Consider the following 19,675-nt stretch of genomic DNA (forward strand, 5'->3'; position numbering starts at 1 on the left):
TCTCACAAAACACACAGCGGAATTCGTATTCGTCGATGCCATCAATAGCTCTGGCTGGGGAAGTAATGACATCGTTTGTTGTATCGGTATGCTGCCTAGCTGCTATATTCTTGTCGGTATGTGCCCAAAAAGAAAGAACGTTTATAATATTAATCTAATTATCTCTAAATTTCAGGGTACGACGGAGCTATTCACCTCTGCGAAGAGATGAGTAGACCGAGATCAGATATACCCATCGCGATGATTAGTACTATACTGGTTAATGGAACACTGGGATTAGGGTTTCTAATAGCCCTGCTGTTCTGTATGGGAGGCCTTAGCTCCGCGCTTGAGACAACGACGGGCTTCCCTATAATTGAGATATTCTATAATATCACTCAAAGCACTCGCTCTGCAACCGCCTTATACAGTGTCATAGTTATAGTGGCTAGACTAGTATCTATACCGTTATACTTAGAGAGCATAGGCCATTAAGCATGTCGATATCATGGTTAGACGAGCGCCCAGTCAGAATGGCGGGAAAGGAGGCAGGTCCCTTAGTTTTGTTATCTGATCTCTTGATCTATACATACATATGAAAATTTTGTTTTATTAACTAGGTGACAGGTATTTCTTGTATTAATCTGGAAGCTATGGAGATTATTCGCGTATTCCAGATCTCTCCCTCGTGGCCTCCCAGGTTGCTGTTGTTGGTATCGATGAAAAGGATAAATTGAGGTAGGTGCAATTCATGGCTGTCGTAATGCTTCGTTGAGAGTTGGTAGAGTTCTAAGACCCAAGGAATGTCAGTAAAACCCGATCATATTGTATCTCAACACTAAGTGAAGCACACTCACCAGTTTCTCGTCCTCTTGGGAATACCTTGGCCAGCATACGGGCCTTGAGGGAAATTGTACTCGTCATCAAGGTCTTCCTTCGCGGCCATAAGGGGGCCCCATTTTTTCTGGACGCTCTCCATGCGCTTCTTCAGTCGTGAAATGACGGTTTCATTATGCGACTTGCTTGAGACGCTCATCTCAGTGAGAGAGGAGGCGGAGGATTTGCTCATGGTCAAAATTGTTGGAGGGTGTTGGGCGAGAGTGTGGATTGAAAGACGCTCGAACAACGTGAGAAAGTATAAGGGGTTTAATGATGAATATATACCCTAACTATAAGCCGGCCTTCTATAAAATTAAAATTAAGCAAAAAATATTTTTCTTTACTTTAGTACCTGACTCAAGTTTGGGCTACGGCGAACTCTCGGAGGAGGCCGAGTCTTAACCGAGCTGTGCCGATGTATCGCCGGCTCTAGTTCCGTGCAGCACTAGTAACTGCTGCCCAACGCCCTAGCGATTTGACGGAGGCTAAGTTTTTTGCCGCAATTGATAATTTCTCACCCTAACAGTCCCAAAACACATATGATTGTCCCTGAAAATTCCGTAACCGATAACAAGTCCTCAGGACTCATTTTCTAGCGAGTTGTTAAGTTTAACTATAAATGTGGTGACCTGGTGGAGGCGGTTCATTATATCGAGTGGAGACCGATTTTCTTGGACAAAGGTGGACTGGTCCTCGATCAATCGAATCCATAATCTACGAGTTCCTCCTAATCTTTCGGCCCCTTGCAGTAGTTATGGTAATGTTTTTTCCCGTTCCTGAATCCAGGCATAATCAAACCCCCCTTGTTCCTCTTTCCAAAGCAGTTGTTCGTAATCTTGCGATAATTTCATAGTGACTGCATGCAAAGGCAAGATCCACTCAATCAATGAATCGCCGAACGAGTATATTAAATCGAGTGTTCTGAGAATCCACTTTCTCTGGGCTGAGATCTTTCAAATAAGTGGATGCGACTTGGCTCCACGCATGACATGCAAGCTGATCGAGGTACATTCCGCCTCCATTCTCGATGATTGCATTTTCAAAGGTCTGCGCTTCACTTTGTGTAATTGGCTCATACATATACCGGATATGGCTTTTTGGTCCAGGTCGGCCAATGAAAGACTGAAGGCGAAATTGGGCAAATTTCATCGTGGTACAAAAAAGACAACTCCTTGGCTAGTTTAACAGGATGGTAGTTCCACTCGTTGGTGGCAAAGGTGCTATAGCTCTCGCGCCAACGATTAATGAAGGAAGAGCCCGGGCGGCCGATGATGATCGCGTTGCATAGCCCATGTCGATCTCCGCCTTCCTTGGCAATGGTATCAAGCCGGAGCAAATCTGCGATGTGAGGTATCTGCCACTCATCCTTGATTTGTTGTCCGTATTCTGTTTCTGGATCGAGTTGCACAAGAGTCACATTGTCACGTAACTTCGTCAACCACTCATTTTGCTCATTGAGATGGGTTACCTGGAGGTTGATATGATCGGGTTGTAGAGATAACCAAGCTGATCGTATGGTCAAGTAACTTATAAAGTTTAGCTCGGTATTGTTGATATGACGTGAACCACTTTAGGCATAGCGTCTGTTGGGTCGATATTGCTATGGAAGCAACTTTCCTCCAATTCGGTCGCCTTAAAATCAAAGCTCTCGACTCGTTTCTCTCCGGAGAAGTCAAAATGTTGGCCAAGATCGGTGAGAACAGGGAACAACAGAGAAGAAACAGTGAATAGGAGAAAGGTGAGAGTTGCTGCGTTAGCAAATATACGCATTCTAGGCATTATAAGAGAACAGTAAACCGTGACGCCCAGCAGCAACCAACTTATTCACCCTTCAACCGGTGTATATGAATCTCATGGATCGTGCCGATCTTCCGCAGACCTGTACGGGTGCCCCAACTAGAGTCTCCTAAAACACCACGTGTACCACGTGTACCACGTGCGAACTATTCAAGCATTTAATTGGGCAACCTACAGCCTTGCAAAAGAGGGAACTATTGAAAAATATGGCAGGGTGGTGCTAGAATCAGGTTTAGGGACAAGGTCGAGCTAAACATGATTGTCTTTATTGTTGATGAAAAGATCATATGCAGCGACTACGGAATCTACGGAATATTAGATAAATCGTGCACATAAAATAAGTTCCCTCGACTTCAAAGATTAACTGCGGCTTCAGTCTAATGCATTGCATTCGAAGTAGCTTGCGACATTGCCTTCCTTTTCTTTCAACCTTCGAACTGCCTTGGCAGATTTGCAGCGTCCTACAGCCTGGTTTGGACCGCCCGTGTTTCTCAGGCGCTAGGGTAGATATAGCTGCTGTTTTTGATTGCAGTCAAGATCTCAGAATTGGGAACAGTGTATTGGTGTAGATCAGCACTAACGCGGTGCTGTTAAGAAGTAGCCAGCTCACCATGTTTCCGAATACTACGCTGCCCGTGGGGTTCAAATGCGTATAGTCAGTTGCAACACGGTTGTATGACGCCCAGTCAGAAGCGCCAATTGCATCTAGATATCTAGTGCTGGCCTGACTCAAGTCAATGTAATCAACGCCCATGGACTCCGAGACGGTGATGGCGATGTTCCGTTGCGTGGCCAAGTCTTCAATAACCAGTCCCGTCGTCGAATTGAAAGTTCGTCTAGACAGAGGAGTCACTAGAATCTGGGATCGGTGGTTAGTGTTGTTAATTGTCGGAATATCTATTGGTTTTGCGTACTGGTATTCCTTCAGCAGAGAGGACGGCTTGGGCCATATTTTCTAAGTTCGTGGCGTATTCAGCGAGAGTGACGCCCGAAGTACTTTTTTGGTCGTTGTGACCAAACTTTACGTAGAAGTATCAGAGATATCGATCGATTCCGATACATCTGCTTCGGCCAGACGAGTGTTGCGTACCTGGATAGTCACGTATGGCTGGAAGGATGCCTTACTTCGAGTGACAGCGTCGATCACGTTCGCCCAAGCTCCACCAAACACAAAGGTCGCGGTCGTGTCTCCATTATACCCTAAGTCTACACCTATAGCCCCATGTGTAAGTGTTTTAAGGAAGCCAACCCCCCACCCCCGGCTTTTGACTTTGACATGCAGTATTCCTGAGCATGAACCCCTGAACCCGGAAAAGGAGCTATTGATCGTGAGCCCCCTAGGCTAGGTCGGCAAAAGCTAATGCATACACTGTAAGTTTCAAGAGAATTGTAGATCGAGAGTTCCCTCTTACCAGCGGTTCAAATTGCATCCAAGATGCAAGATCAGTAGGTGCGCCACCAAAGTCTTCATAGCCAGAAGCTGGAAAAGGCATCCGTACACCGATAATATTGGCATACTCAACTGCCGCAGCATCGGTGTAACTGGCTGTTATGCTACAATCCGACGGGGTGGATTGTCCCTCACTACGCCTCTGTGCCTCCTGTTGTAACTCCTCTAGTATGAGAACATAACGTGCGACAAGAGGGGTATGTTTTTTGAAAGTCGCAAGATGGCCCAGGCAACGAGCTCCGGTCTCCAAATGATGCAGATCCTCAACAGCGAGAGATGGAGCTTTCTGAATTGTGTAGACGAAAAGAACGACACTAGCTGCAAATCCATAGTAACAGGTTCCCTTTCCGATTATGCTGATTAGTATGACCTCATAGGTGTTTTGCATTTGTGGAATTTGGAAAGCCTCACCCCAAAAAGACCGAAACATCAAGCCGTCCTCAAACATCTGGCACACCCTATTAGCAACTCTCATAGCTGCCTGCAAGCATCTATCTATGCCATCTTTAACATAGGCTCCGCAGCTTTCGAAAGCTACCTCTGTGCCACTTTCTGAGCCATTGGTGAATCCTCTCAACATGAGGGGGCGATTAGTGAGAATCATCGCGTGCCAGTAGGTGTAGTGAAGGACATCTCGCTGCCGTTGATAGATGGCGATGAGAGGATGTATCTCCCCGTTATCTATTTGCAAAAACTTGGGAAGGCTGTCGCGCCATTCCTCGAGCATTATTGAATATTGCCCCGCGAGCGTGCATTGTTTCTCTAGAGAAACAGGGCGAATTGAGTACAAGTCTCGGAGAATTCCAGTAAGAACTCGGTGGAGCCTAGAATTTATCAGAGTTCATGTCCCATTCCAATCGCCGCCAGAATTGCCGAATATGTAGGACTCTTACCTGTAATATGCCACGGGAGCAACCATCTTGGAGTAGCCATGACTACTCAGTGACTTTAAAGCATCGTCACTCAGGTTTGAGTCATCAGCTCCCGAAGGTAGTTCCTGATCAATATCTTCGTCATGAAATATCCTGGGGCGACCTAAGGTGAGGCTTAGATGCGCATCCAGACAGTACGCACTCCAAAAGGTTCTGCGCCGGCAGTCCTGACCAGTACAGTTGGCACAGCTGTCATGTCGCCCAGACTGTCTCCGGTGAAGACCCAGTGCTAGAGCGAGTCGGGCTACCGTCCCAAACAAGCCCCAGCAGTGATTTACTCGGGATCTCGAAAGGAGCCAAAAGCATTGGTAGAGCCTTGCTTGAACACTAGTCAGGCTCACCACACCTCGTTCTTTGGAGAGCTGATAGTCAGCTGCTAAGAAATAGCGGACGCTACCATTCTGTGTTAGCATGGATGATTATGATGACTCGAAGTAGGAGATTTAGATGCAATGTCCTGGAACCCAAACCTTCTATCTTCGGTCTTTTCAGTCCTTTCCGGAGCTCCGTGTTCCTGAGCCATGGCGAATATCATCCAGAGTATAGCCCGTTGAGCGCAAGCATTCTCAACGTCTCTCATGCTTCCCATGGTATCCTGGAATTCCCGGAGCCAGTTGTCTATCGTTGGCCGATGGACTATCCGATCAATGGGTACTGTGAAGTCGAAAAACCTTTCAACCAACCGCAATGACTCTTCCGAGGAGATCATGATAGATGGAGTCGGGTCATGATCAGCCATTGGGGCATCTCCAAAGGTGAAAGACGATGATGCTTGATCATTGAAATTGAGACGCTTCCGGACGCGCGCTAAGAAAGACAGCCCAGATGCAGGGCCAACATAATGACCCTGGACGTCTGTAATAGCATCCGGCGATGCCCTCGATATGGCTTCTCGATCCAAAGCGTTACCGGAGGTGAGGTTGGCGGCAAAGGTCCCCAAAGTGACATCCACATTCTGTTGTTCGAGATGTTCGTTTCGCTGAAGAGTTCCATTCATGTGCGAGGTTTCGACGACTGTATGTAATGTAGCAGCGGACATACTCGAACGGGGTTTCCGTCCACGTTTATTATGCAGAACATAGATACAAGTTTCGTTGTCACGAGCACAAAAATTACAGGGCTGAGTACCTGTGCACCGTATCTTTCTCCTAATCTCAAAGTCAGTCAACTTTTTCTGGTTAGAAACGAAGTGTCATGTGTCTTGGTATTGTTCGATAACAGATTAGTGTCTTACTTTTTGCACCGGTCACAAGCGCGCGCGACACGCAGTCTCTTGCCCGGCCTAGCAGACGCGGCGAACGGAATAGTGTCATCAAAGTTGGCCATGCTATATTGCTTGTCGGGAAGGCTGAGTTCCGGTAATGTCTCCATCGAGTCGGATTTTTCCAGGGTACGGGATACCCAAGTAGTGTGCACAGGTGGATGTTTGAGCAGTCGCGTAGGACCCGATGCGGAAGCGGGTAAGCGGGTATAAGACGGAGGGAGTCTATGGGAGATGGATAAATACAGGTTCACAAACTCCTTCCCGCCTACGACTACGGCGGACTATAGTGGGCACCCTGCCATAACCCCTGGTCGGCGATTTTAAAACGGCAGAATTCCGATTCTGCCATTCTTTGCTACCCAATCTACCACACAATCTCCAATACAATCTACCATACAATCTTTTTACTTCCTATATACCCCGCAGAAAGGCGATTTCCCCCGGTAAAACGATTGAAATTGATTGAATTAACTGACCAATTTTAATGCTAGAACCGATATACAACCCACAATTTGATGTTGAATCAAATTCTTCCACAAATCCCACTACCAACCCCCTCAATCCTGCGACCTACCCCTCAATCCTGCGACCGTGACCAAGATGGGGCGATGGGCCCTGACGCCTGCATGCGCTCGTGATCTTGCGATTTTAATCGATATCGCTTTCGGGTCCTAGGCGGCGAAACGATTGAATTAGTACTCGAGGTAGCCCGCTGGCGGCGGCGAGGACGTATAGCCTCCTGGGCAACCTCCGGGGCAACCTCCGGGGCAACCTCTTGGCTAATCTCCTGGTTAATCTCCTGGCTGACTTCCTGGATAACCTCCTGGTTATCCTCCTGGTTATCCTCTTGCCTTGGGCCAAAGAGCTCCGATGGCGAAAGAAGCTCAGGCCAAAGGTCTGAATCGTCATCCTCTGGCTGAGGATCCTCTAATTCTTTCTTGATTTGCACTCGGTGAACCCTTGGTCGCCGAGGCTTGCGATTGCAAATCTTAGAAGGCTTAATCTCTTGCTCTGCCTTCACATTTTGGTCAGATCTCACAAAGATAACGTTGATTTGGCGCTGATTGCCGCTTAATGGAAAGCGCTCCATGATATCTTCACTGGCCTGGCGGCTAGTATTATCATAGGTAAGGAATATCGGCTTATGCTTCTTAATTGAAGTCGCAAGCCTAACCTGGTCGCTCTGTTGCCTCTCGAATGAGCAAATAGTAAGGTCGAGGGCAGGAAGGAGGTCCTTTGCGATGAATTCTTCGAGAGTTGAAATTGTATATGGCGTTAATACATGCGAAGCTGAGTGTAACTCTTCGAGATACTTCGATGTAATATCCTCGCAGTGCCAGATATAGAATGTAATCTCCACGAAGATTTGACCTTTGCTGACTAGGTAATTCTGCGAGGACTTCTGTACTAAGGACTTTTTTGTATTGGTATTTGGAAAGGTTCCAGTCCGCTGCTGACTAAATAGACCACCCTGAATTCGCTGTGTGCGGATTTCGCTAGTTACCCCGGAGACGCTAGTAAGAGCGTGAGAAGATTGATTCCGTGGGTACTGGGAGGATTGTGTATACTGTGCAGATTGTGTATACTGTGTGACTGGTTCAATTGGTGGAGGAATTGGTGGATATGTAGCACTAGAAGAAGACTGAGAAGCTGGGGGTGGTGATGGAGGTGGGGAGGAAGTTAAATTGATAAGCTCAAGAATCTCCGAACGATAGGAGGGAGCCATATTGAATATCGAGTAATTCAATAGGCAATTCAATGGGCAATTTAGTAGGCAATTTAGTGGGCAATTCATCTCTTTTAACATCGATTTCTACTACATAATAAGAAGTAGCGGTAAGACGAATACCTATTACTTAATATAGGCTAACGCGCTTAATTAAAAATGTAGGATAGAAAGTACGATACTATATTAAATAGTACTAAAATCTCATAGTATTATCTATAGAAATGACACTGTATTATACACTGAATACGAATCTCATGATCGCCCTTCTTGCCAGTTCTCCCAATTGCCCTGTGTTGGCCTCTCGCAGATTTGCAAGATTGGTGTATTACCTGATTATCCATATAAGTATTAGCCTCTCGTAGATGTATAGAATTAGTGAAGTACCTACCTGATTGCTCATGTAAGATTGCCCGCCGCCTAAGCTCAATATATATTAATTTGTATGGCTGAGCTGGATCGTCTCTTGGTGGAGGATTCAATGGGTTAAACCCTATATCTTCTAACTGATGCATACACCATACTAGGGTATCTGGTGGAAGGTACTCATCTGCATCCCAATCGGCTGTATCCTGGCGTAAGGTCTCAAGAAGTATAGGATCTGCCAATTGCTTTAGGTCCTGGGTTGAATTGTTATATAGAACAATTGGCTTTCCAGCAACTACCCATGGGCGCTTTGGTTGCGCGCGAATTCGATGACGATTCCAAGTACCCACAAAGGAACCGATAGTTATGCGTATTATAGGCATGAAAATCGCAAGAAGGGCGATCTGATCAGGAAGGCTGGTAATTGAGAAAAGACCCTCATCTCGAAGAACAGCAAAGTAGTTCTAATCGAATAGAATTAGATTGAGATGAATTAAAAAGAATCTCTTCTTACTTATGTAAGAATCGAATTACTGCTTACCCGCCATATAAATGCGCTTGATCGCGAAAGCTGCGCCCACCAGGCCTCAATACGAGTATTCTCAGTACTTTTGCCATATGAATAGCAATCTGTATGCGGTATATCTGGATAGGCCACGCGGCGAAGTGCCCAATGGGCATCACCAAGATAGATTGTCTCTCCGCCAAGATCGGTACGTAGAACCTGATATCTTTTTCAGTAGTATCCTTTATATAGAGAGGATTGTGTGTATAGAGGATTATGTATTACCTGTGGGAGATATCCAAAGGTCGATACTGCTTCAATGTATTGCTTATAAACGCTGATTGCGGTCCTTGTAGAAACACCAATATAGACCCAGAGGATATATCTCGAGTATCCATCGATTGCAGCGTAAATTTCAATACCAAAAAGGGATAACTTCATATAGCCATCCATATGCCATACATGATTTGGACCAGGTGACTGGTACGCTTGCCGCTGGCGCTGGAGATCTAGTATCCTGCGGCGAAGCGCATCCGGACGTTCATCTCGATAGATAGCGAATAGTCGGTCTCTTTATAATAGTAATTAGTATATAAATCAGAATTATAAAGCGCTTACGCTTACCGCGGGAAGAGATAACCCCTTTCACGAAGATGGGTATATAGAAGGCCTTTCCCATAACCTTCTATATTACCAACCGGAATCTCTTGCCGAATAACTTCTCTCATCTGATTCTCTTGTATACGCTGGGCCTCAGGATTATCAGTACGTAGGCGAAGACCAAGCTGCTGCCGTATTCTTCTAATTGTAGTAATAGTAATCTGCACTCCCTCGCGATGTAAAGTTGGTAGGATCTCCTGATCTGAGTAGTTATCGGTTATAAGAGATTGAATACGCTCGCGGAGACCCTCATTATCAACCATCTTCGGAGGTAGACGGCGAAGACCCCATCGCTGAAGACGCCGGGTAAGGGTACGATGTGTAATTTCGATTGAATAGCGCTGGGCAAGTTCTAGGCAGATAGCCTCATAGGTATATTGCTGGTTAAAAAGGGCGGTAATCTCATCTTTATAAGTGTCAAGATCGATTGAAGGGCGTACCATCTTTAATATGTAAACCGGAAAGGAAGAAGTTGATAGCACGGAAGTTGGTGGTATACGTTGAATATATATACGCACTTGCGAAGCTTCAAGTCCACGGCGTCGGGCCTTAAAAATTACAATACAAGTATGATATTAAGAGCCAGATTAGTATTCATTTCGCTAACCAGTTCAGGCCATATAGAGCATCATACTACAAGATGTGATGAGCCTACATCATCCAACCTAGCCTGAAGACGGCTACTGCATGATTGGGCATGACTACAAAAGGGTAATTCGGCATGGGCGCATAGGGCGGTAGACGAATTGGTGGCGGTGGAAGAAGCGGTGAAGGCACTTAGTAGAATTTGGGGTTATGGCAGGGTGCCCACTATAGTCCGCCGTATACGACCCCGCTTCCTAGAGAAAGAAAAAAGAATCGAAAAGTCCAAAACTTGGCGGACTTAGCGAGGTCGACTAATCCATTCGCAGCTAGGGTCGTTGACGAAAGCAAAGGTGGGGAAGATGACCCCGAGCGAACCGGTAAAGACCTAAATCTGCAGTAATCTTCAATCATCCGTATCAAGATTAGAAAGTTAGGTTTTCTGTCTAGTTCCTTGTCATAGGTGGAAATTGGTATGCCCACTGGGTCGAAATCCAAGAGACTGACTCGCGTAGCGACCAGCTTCTTTCCTTTTCCCCACAGTTTCCCCACACTCCTTTGTACAACCTGCATACCCGTTGGTTGTCCCGTTTCAATTCCCCTTTTTTCCGTGTGGATATGCGGGGCATCATGATCCCCTGGGACTCAGCTTCCAATACGGCCCAACCTTAAACGTTTGGGCCTCGGATAGTAGGTTTACGGATAGAAAGCTTAGAGAAGCTGCGCAACCACACCCCGTTATGGGGCCCAAAGCCCGTCAGTCTTTCAGACTACCGATAGTGTAATCTATCCTCCGTACTCCGTACTACGGATAGGAATTCGGAATTCGAACACGTGATGGGAGAAAGAGGCACGCCAGCTAGTCCGCTCCGCCAACAGCAACCGGAACGTGTTATCCCACAACACTGCCCCTTTTTAAAGGAAGCCACCAGGCCCTGCGAGATGTCACTTGGCTGTGTTGCTTCATCAGTCTCCTTGATTGACGATTGGTGATTACTCAAACCCTTTGACCCTCGATACTGGGTGACCTAGTACGGCTTGATCTGCCCAGAGGCAACAATTATCTTTGCTACAGATGACTTCAAGAATCTGGGCTGCCGCCCTCTTAATGGCCCGTGTGGGCTTCGCTGCAACTCCGGTCATTGATCCAACCCTTAAGCCATCGTTCCCAACTGTGGCAAACATCTCGCGGGTTGATCACAGTCTCTCAACGTATGACCGCATTGTGCTTATGGTCGATGAGCAGCCATTCTTCTATAATGGCGTGCAACTACGAATCGACAAGATGGCCGCAGCTTGGAACATGACCGATGCTCAGATCGAGCCCTTCTTCCAGTTCGTGGCCAACGACGGCTTTACCGTGATCAATTCGCAGCTCACTTGGGCTGACATCCAACCGGACACCTGCTTCAACGCTACAGAGTCAGCATACGTTCGCGGCGGTAGCTATGAAAACACCAATTATGGGGCCAACAGCACACTCCGAATTGCGTACGAATCCGGCAACGAATCGAACCAGGCGTTATCATACATCAAATTCGATTTCAGCGACTATTCGCTCGATCAAATCGATGCTGCGAAAGTGCGCATCTACGTGAATGTAGCCCCTGACAACAGCGCACCATTCTCCGCTAATCTATACGGTATAGCCAACAATACTTGGTCGGCATCCGATATCACTTGGGCCAATTCCCCTTCCCATGACGGTGTCAATGTCTCAGGCGTCAAAAATACAGACTACTGGTTTGCTGATTCCAGCCCATCATGGGATCCAATCAACAAAGCTAGTTACTACGACTTCGATGCTTCCGACTTCATTAGCAATAACTGCCCAGATAAAATCGCCAGCTTCATCTTCCAATCGCAGGTGAACAGCAGTACTCTCACCAACGGTGCTAGTCTTGACGGTGCCCAGGGCGCCTCTCCCCCTCAACTTTGGCTATCGAGCACGAACAGCTGGGATTTTACCCATGTGGATAATATGTTAAAATGGGCTGGGGCTGCTGGAATCAAGCTTGAGTTCATCTGGTTTGGTTCAGACAGCACCAGCTCGACTGAAGACTTTCGAGTCCCATACTTTGTCTTTCGCCACAATCTGGTACAAAAAGTTCAATCAGATGGCACCGTTGTGCCCGTTATGCTCAAGAATCAAGGTTACGGCTATGGAGTTTATTGGTATTTGGCAGACAAAAATGACCTCTCCCTTCGAGCACTTGAGAAGACGGCTCTCAAAGCTTTGATGAACCATGTGGCGGTATATAACACCGTAAATGGAGACAAGAAAACGCTTATCGGAATTGATATAGCTAATGAGAACTCAGTCACGCATATCCACGGGGTTGGTGATACTGTCTGGCACAACCCAGCCACCTGGAGCGCCTATGTCAATTTTTCATCTCAGGCAGCCTTTGTCGCCCGCACAGAGTGGGAGTACTCGGTAAATTTGGCAAACGGTGTCAAGGAGTCAAACTACCCCATTTGGACCAGGTTAAACACCTTCACCACGGCCGAGGAAAAATCCATCGAGTACAACGAGCAGATGAGGTTATCGGGCGGTACCAGTCTAGACTTTGTTGGTCTCGATCCCTATTCCACTTCCACGAGCATTCTATACGATTATGGTCACCAAACGGTCGCAATCGGCGGTTCTAACGAGAACTGGGCCCTAGGGTCTAACCTCCCCCTAGTTATGGAGAACTCGGGTGCTGCATCCAGTGCTGAATCGCTACTACTTGCTTCCCTGGCTGGTGGAGCCTTCTACAACGTCTACGAATATATGGGCCCTGATAATTTTGGATTATATTATCCAAAAAGCACAACCACGGATGACTTCACCCCAGTCGCCCGCAGCTCCTACGTCTCCAATGTCGTCGACACCAATCATTTATTGAAGTCCTTAGCTCTGGATTTGTCGTCGAAAAGACCCAGCGGCGCCAATGGAACGAAGCTAGTCTATTTTAATCCTTTCAGCAACAGTACCTTCGATAAGGGCAACATTTTGGACTTTCCCGTGATGTTCACACCTGCTTCGACTGGTGGTGTTGGATTCGGTATTGTGCGGAGTAGCCATACTATTTTGCTGGCCAGTACACGAAATGCAACTTTCAACATCGATGGCCTTACAGGTTACGGCATCGATGCAGTTGAGTATGGGTACTACTCAGGCGGTAATTTCGTGGCAAATGGCACATATCCATTTACTACCAGTGGAACAAATATCACGATCAATGCTACCAACAGCCAGCTTGTTCATATCCAAACCAAGGATACGTTTCCTGTCTGAGGTAAAACGACTGGCCGCAGATTTATGTCGGTCCTGAATATTTATTTCGTTAGCCGAATGACGTTCGCGCGGACTACAATAGCTTTCTTGATGCCCGAGCGAATGAATCTCAAGGTTGCCAACCCCCACACATAATGAGCATGCTTGCGTGTTTCTACAATAGATTTTCAATATTTCTATTTGCTGAAATACGCCAATTATAAGTAAACGTATATAATTCGGCTCTCCAATCTGTGTTGTTTTTCACTCATGCGTAGCCAAATAGTCTAGTAACTCTAGAGCAGAGAAAGTCGAAACCTCAAGCGATTCGAGGGATATTGCAGCTGATCATCAAAATTCAGCGCTCTCATTTTGGAAATCGCATCTCTGAAAAAGCTAAAACTATTCATGCTCTGGAGACGCTTTCTTTCCCAGAGCCCCACTTATATTACGATAAGCTAACCTTGGGTAGATTGAATGTCCTATGTACCATAAAGAAGTAAGCTATATCGATTAGAATAATTTAGGCAACCGGCGAACGGGCGTTTGGGGGGAGAATCCAGGTGGCAGGTTTCGCGCCTATGAACAAAAGGGCCATAAAGTAGTAGATAGATCCTTTCCGTCCTTGTTTCTATAAATTTAGTTGCGTCATTGAATGCACGAATTCCAATAGCGCCGTTCTTCCCCTAGATATAATAGTATCATTGGCTATATGTCCTACTGAAACCTAGCGTTCCGCACTAAATAGACGTGAAAGAGTTATGCCTGAGCTTATTCTGTTCTCAAAATCCTCTTTGTTCCAAAACCTCCACTCCTGTGTTCTGGTACGGATCTGAAGCTAGATACAATTGAGATTGTGGAAATATCCTCCTGAAACCTGAGGAAATTGGTTAGCTTTCGGCAGTCACAGTGATTGTAAGCAGTGGTATATGCTCCGCGAATCGCTTTCAGTTACTGGGTACTGGTGGCAACATCAAAGCAGGTGTACCTCAATATTGTACCACTAGAAGGATATACCGAGGAGAAAACATCGGACATACTATTTCTTATTGTAATGGCGGAACCCAACAGCTGGTACTTTGAGTTACATGGAAAATGACCGCTCCGTCGGTTGAGGCAACAACACTGCAAGAAGGAACAAACAAAACCACGTAGCGCAGTGTTTTCAGCAAAGCGCGAGTTTGTAGTCATCTAGAAAAGCTGCGTCGGTGCCCATAATTAGTAAACAAAGATGAAGTCTTCGTTCTTCAGGTCAGTGACATCCATCAATCCCTTGTCGTTCTCTACCGAGGTCCTCTGGTCCCGAGCATCTTCCACTTCCAATGCTTTGCTTTCTTGCAGTTTTTCCTTGCCGACCATGGAACTGTCCACCAGATGCTCTGACTTTCCGAGCTGTGCGCGGGCTTTCTCATGCTTTCTGTTGAGGTATGCGAGATAAAACGGAGTTAGACTATTTGCAATGTTAGTATATTTGAGCTTAACGTGAAAGCAATGGCTTTTCTGTGCGATAGGATCGTACCCGCTGATGACGCCGACCGTCACAAACATGGCAAGATCGGCTATAAGGCCGGTCCGGTACAGAGGGGCCTCGTCGGTAGAGTATAGCAGTGGCCCAATGACATTTCCCGCGCACATGCCAATGAAAACAATGCCAGATGTGCATTTCTTTTTTGTCTCGCCTGCGGTATTCTGGGCTTGCCATGCATATAGCATAGGGGTTATGCCTGCCAAGCTAGAAACCTATAGTACCTCGTTAGCTATCAATCCGGTTTTGACACGATGATCCTAGAGGGGGCTTACGAGGTAATATCCAAAGAGGAGAACTCCCCTTTGGTTGCGTGGAACAGTGAGCATCATGATTGTCCCCACTGTTGGTAGCACGCTAAGCCCAGCAATTACGAGGCCTTTTCGTTGAGTCTTTGTAGCCACCCACCCAGCACCTAAAATTGAGATAACCTGAATGACGCCGAAAGGGATGTTGAAAAGAATAGTCTGAAAGCTGTTGAACCCGAACGACTTGACAATGAGTGAACCGAATGTTCCAATTCCGCCGCTAGAGATGCTATTCAAAAAAGCCTCCGTTAGTTCCATATCGTGTGTGCCCATAGTCTTGACATATATGCAGACACTTACGATATAGCAATAATTGCGAAAAACCAGCACCATGTCTTCAAATCCACGATAGTCTCCAGAACATGGTCCCAACGCCACTGGCGAGTGGAAATGCCCATCTGGTTGGCCCTGAGTCGCTCCACAGCGATAAGTTTCTCCCGCTCACTCAGGAACTTGGCTTCCACGGGAGAATCGGGCATCAGCCAAAATACCAGGACAGAAAAGAGCACTGTCGTGAGTCCACAGAAGAGAAAAATAGTCTGGTAGCGGTATATCTTATCGCTGTGAATGTGACCAAGACCGTAGGTCATTAGGCTGCCAATGATAGATGTAATGCCGTTCATCGCATTCCAATAACTCACACGCAGTGTCTGCTCACTTCGACGCCACCACATCTGCGTGATGGCGATGCAGCATGGAGCAATGAAAGCTTCGAATGAGCCTAGAACGAAACGCATCCCCAACAGCGATGGGAAGTTGGTGCAAGCAGTCATGATAGAAAGCGAAGAACCCCAAAGGAAAATAGCCGCGGCCAGTACTCGACCAGTTGGAAGCTTCACGAGGATCAATGCCGCAAGAGGTTGCATCACCAGTTGTGCAAGGTAAAGGATGGATCCCAGCCAGGAATATTGGCGCCCAACCAAGTGAGCATCATCCGAAATGCCAAAAATCGATACATAACTGATTGTAAACAATGTCAGATGAAAAACTTCCCAAACCAATTGGTCTTTGAATTAGATCCTCACCTCAGCGAGCTTTTGTCTAACTGTTGGAAAAAGTATGCCCATAGGACGATAACAAGGACTCGTTTGTCGATACGACGCAGGACAGCTTTTTCTTCCTCGTAGGTATAATTGACCGCATCTGCTGCATGACTGGCCAAGAAATCGACCGCTTTTGAGCGTGTCTTGTTTGAAGGCACCTGGCCCGGGCTGTTGCCTTCGTCGGGTACGACGCGAATATCATCGGTTTCCTTCATTGTCCACTGATAGTTAGAGGCAGGCGCAAGAGACGAAAGCTTCTTTTTGACTCGTGCGTATTGTCGTTGTTGTCACGATGCTGACAATCTTGTTGGATTTCAAAGGCAATATATGGTCTTAGCCGTTTATTTGACTCCAACGGGATCGCAGATAGCTCAAATACACCCGTCTGCGTTCCGTTGCCGAGCCAGAGCCCCCGCCGGATGATGGGCTTACAAATGGTCGAATGCTTTTCGCACCAATCAATGCTTGAAATAGTGCAACCCGTGCTATTTCAAATCGCTCAAAAATCTTACTTTCGTAGCAAGAAAGGTAAACCAAATGTGATAGGAAATCCGGGGGTGGGTCAAGGTATTGGTTCGTCGGTCGCTACAGTACACTGGCTTCCTTAACCCCAGAATGACCCACATGTCGGTGCTGAGAGAGGCGGGGAAGCTGCTAGGAACAATTCGGTTCCGGCCAAGGAATTAGCGCCCAACCAGCCGAGTCAGAGATACGGAATGTGGTTTGGATAATAGGATGTGGCGTAGACCCCGAAAGCAATTTAGGCTAGCCTTCGTTCCGAGCTGCCTATAACATTTCCGTCTGTTCTTCCGTCGCTAATACCCGTGGCTAATACCCGTCGATCTTACACTCCTCCTTTGCCACCAGCTAGCGCCGGTTGTATTTGGTGATGCTAGTCGGCAGAGTTCAATCCACAAACTCGCGAGGATTAATGGCTGGATTAGACAGTGAAATGGCACACACTATCAACCATCTTTATGATGAGGGCTGCCTTCCGATACTTAGGATAGCAGTGATCAGAAGTACATAACCCTATCTCGCCCTTTGTGCAGCCACGCATAACACATTAAAGTGTAACGAATAGCAGCATGGTAGATTAGTGGAGGGAGAAGGCCTTTAATCTAGCGAGCCATCAACGTTTTCTATGTCCGACAAGCAAAGCAAATCTTTTCGAGAGGATCTCGGCTTGCCTTATGACATGCACTTACAGTTTCTTGGTTTCCAGTTAGTTCAATATTACGGAGTAGCCTGAGACGATTCAATGAAGTCAAGAATACACTTTCTATTGCTTTGAATAAATACTACACCCTTTACTCTAAGTGAAAACCCGTGCTGGTCAAGGAAGTTCAAGAATATTGCGGACTTGCATAGCTTTTCCGGTGCGGATTGAACGATTGGCAGCGACACCAGTCAGGATTGAAGCTGCGCCGTCAATGTGACTAGCAGCTCTCATATGCTCGTCGGGTTCCGACACTCCGAAAAGATCATTCAGAAGCAAGTTGTCGCCGCCCCCATGTCCACCCTTTGCTTCTCCAATTTCAATTTTGCGCGGCTCTTGAAACAATTGTCGCAGTACAAGTGTTATACTCTCAGCTGCACCTTCCAGGCTCTGCTCTCCACCAGAATTGACATAGCTGCTCTCAACAATCTCTGCCTCAAGCCTTCCGTTGGTTCCGTTGAAGCTAACGCGGAAGCCTTCCCATGGAGCATACGCTGTGAGCGAGTAGGTAAGGACTGTATCGTCCTCGTACCGCACCAGCACATTCATCGTGTCTTCAATGCTGATTCCATCGCCGAACACGCTCTGGTCCCGGAGATAACCATCTTCATGTTCAGCGTCAAGGTAGAGAGCTTTCAATTGTTCGTTCTCTTCAAGGTTCAGAGCGAAAGGGTCATCCTTAGCAATATCACTGCCGTGGGCCCGTGAGTAAAACTTCGTCACCCCGCGTTCCTCAGCAGTTTTCTTCCCGTAAAATTTGAGGTCTCCTTGGGCGAACACAGTTTTAGGTCGAGACTGGAGCCAGAAGTTGACTAAATCAAAGTGGTGGGTCGATTTGTGGACCAAAAGTCCGCCGCTGTTTTTGGCATCACGATGCCAACGTCTGAAGTAGTCGGCGCCATGGCTGGTATTCAGCATCCACTCAAAGTGAATACTAGTAACAGTGCCAATTGCGCCTGATCGAAGGATTTCGAATATCTTTGTGTTGTGTGGCGCATAACGGTAGTTGAACGTGACTCTGACTTTGTGACTAGTACGCTCGACAGCCTCGAAGATTTGCTTGCACTGCGGAACATCGATGGTCATTGGCTTCTCCGTGATCACATTGCAGCCAAGCTCCAAAGCCCGTATAATGTAGGTGTGGTGTGTGCGGTCGATAGTAGTGACAATAACCTCATCCGGCTTGGTTTCTTCAACCATCTTTTCAAAATCTTCAGCGAGATACGTTGGGATTGAATCACCCGTCAAGTTGTCGATCTTGACCTTGGCGTAGTTCAAGCGAGTGCGGTTGGAATCACAAATGGCAACCAGGGTGCTCGTCTGGCTGAAGGTGCTAGCAATGCTCGTGTAGAACAGGCCAGCCCTTCCACCGGTGCCGACTAGCGCGTAGCGTTTCTTCCTGGACAATGCGAGGTGACCCATTTTGATAGCCAAGCTCAGAAACTCCGTCGATGCAAGCGATTAGTGGGCTCAGCAATGAAATGGAACTAGTAGTGCAAATTTTTGGTCGCGTCGGACGAGGTTATATATATTATGGCAGCCATGTTATAGAAAGTGTTGGTACCAACCATGCCTGGTTTGGGCTCGAACCCAACCGCAGCTTCTTTTTGGCAGTTTCAATCAAAAACTTATTGCACCAAGTCGACGGCATCTATCCATTACCCACTCTTCAAACTGGCAAGGAGCCGAGAACAAATCGTTGGCTGAGAGTCAAACGCGCAGTTTTATCCGAAGTATCCGTCTCGACGATTTTCCTTGTAATACTCCAACCGATGCGCTCGTTTATGGGGACCGAGGACTTGAGGTGTGCGGGGACCCTTGAATGTCTTCCACCTATCCGGGTCCCATCCGGGTAATATCGGCGAATTTTTCGACATGGTCAACAGACCTCAGTGCCGCCAACCCAAGCGACTCAAGCCATTACCAGAAATCCTCTAGGAGATCACACAGCCACATAGCGATATATCGGATATAAGATTCCGAAGAGAATGAGAGTAGCACGGTAGATGAAACTTGTTTCTGGGGAGAAAGACGATTTTGACGTAGCCTGGCAATCAAAGTAATTCCCGCTCGATCCGCGCACTCAATCTACTACGATTAAAAACCAACTGATTCAATCAAAATGCATAGACGAAACTGTACATAGCGGATTACATATGTCTCAATCCCATGGCCGCT

General features: G+C 46.9%; 7 protein-coding genes across 7 annotated transcripts; 1 reads left to right on the forward strand and 6 right to left on the reverse strand.

The window, feature by feature from the left end:
• Positions 1-832: 832 nt before the first annotated feature.
• N7496_008779 (uncharacterized protein) lies at positions 833-1,048 on the reverse strand (the record flags this gene model as incomplete). Its single annotated transcript, XM_056701698.1, has 1 exon — positions 833-1,048. The coding sequence occupies one exon, from the start codon at positions 1,046-1,048 to the stop codon at positions 833-835; it is 216 nt and encodes a 71-aa protein (XP_056553761.1).
• Positions 1,049-3,146: 2,098 nt separating this feature from the next.
• On the reverse strand, positions 3,147-6,408 carry N7496_008780 (uncharacterized protein; the record flags this gene model as incomplete). The annotated part of the gene is made up of 10 exons (XM_056701699.1): positions 3,147-3,171; positions 3,237-3,514; positions 3,570-3,674; positions 3,746-3,997; positions 4,068-4,553; positions 4,644-4,929; positions 4,999-5,204; positions 5,379-5,430; positions 5,508-6,051; positions 6,288-6,408. The coding sequence occupies 10 exons, from the start codon at positions 6,406-6,408 to the stop codon at positions 3,147-3,149; spliced, it is 2,355 nt and encodes a 784-aa protein (XP_056553762.1).
• A 470-nt stretch (positions 6,409-6,878) lies between these two features.
• N7496_008781 (uncharacterized protein) lies at positions 6,879-8,027 on the reverse strand (the record flags this gene model as incomplete). Its single annotated transcript, XM_056701700.1, has 1 exon — positions 6,879-8,027. One exon carries the CDS (start codon positions 8,025-8,027, stop codon positions 6,879-6,881), a length of 1,149 nt encoding a protein of 382 aa, XP_056553763.1.
• Positions 8,028-8,416: 389 nt separating this feature from the next.
• N7496_008782 (uncharacterized protein) lies at positions 8,417-10,001 on the reverse strand (the record flags this gene model as incomplete). The annotated part of the gene is made up of 4 exons (XM_056701701.1): positions 8,417-8,857; positions 8,935-9,117; positions 9,184-9,469; positions 9,523-10,001. Coding segments are annotated over 4 exons (1,389 nt in total), but the record flags the coding sequence as incomplete, so codon positions are not given.
• A 1,214-nt stretch (positions 10,002-11,215) lies between these two features.
• On the forward strand, positions 11,216-13,423 carry N7496_008783 (uncharacterized protein; the record flags this gene model as incomplete). The annotated part of the gene is made up of 1 exon (XM_056701702.1): positions 11,216-13,423. The coding sequence occupies one exon, from the start codon at positions 11,216-11,218 to the stop codon at positions 13,421-13,423; it is 2,208 nt and encodes a 735-aa protein (XP_056553765.1).
• A 1,197-nt stretch (positions 13,424-14,620) lies between these two features.
• N7496_008784 (uncharacterized protein) lies at positions 14,621-16,493 on the reverse strand (the record flags this gene model as incomplete). Its single annotated transcript, XM_056701703.1, has 5 exons — positions 14,621-14,852; positions 14,922-15,142; positions 15,203-15,464; positions 15,536-16,195; positions 16,261-16,493. The coding sequence occupies 5 exons, from the start codon at positions 16,491-16,493 to the stop codon at positions 14,621-14,623; spliced, it is 1,608 nt and encodes a 535-aa protein (XP_056553766.1).
• A 1,121-nt stretch (positions 16,494-17,614) lies between these two features.
• On the reverse strand, positions 17,615-18,919 carry N7496_008785 (Gfo/Idh/MocA family protein; the record flags this gene model as incomplete). Its single annotated transcript, XM_056701704.1, has 1 exon — positions 17,615-18,919. One exon carries the CDS (start codon positions 18,917-18,919, stop codon positions 17,615-17,617), a length of 1,305 nt encoding a protein of 434 aa, XP_056553767.1.
• Between the last annotated feature and the right edge of the window lie 756 nt (positions 18,920-19,675).

The sequence above is a fragment of the Penicillium cataractarum genome (genome assembly GCF_028827025.1).
Source record: "Penicillium cataractarum strain IBT 29864 chromosome Unknown utg000007l, whole genome shotgun sequence".
Classification (NCBI taxonomy): domain Eukaryota; kingdom Fungi; phylum Ascomycota; class Eurotiomycetes; order Eurotiales; family Aspergillaceae; genus Penicillium; species Penicillium cataractarum.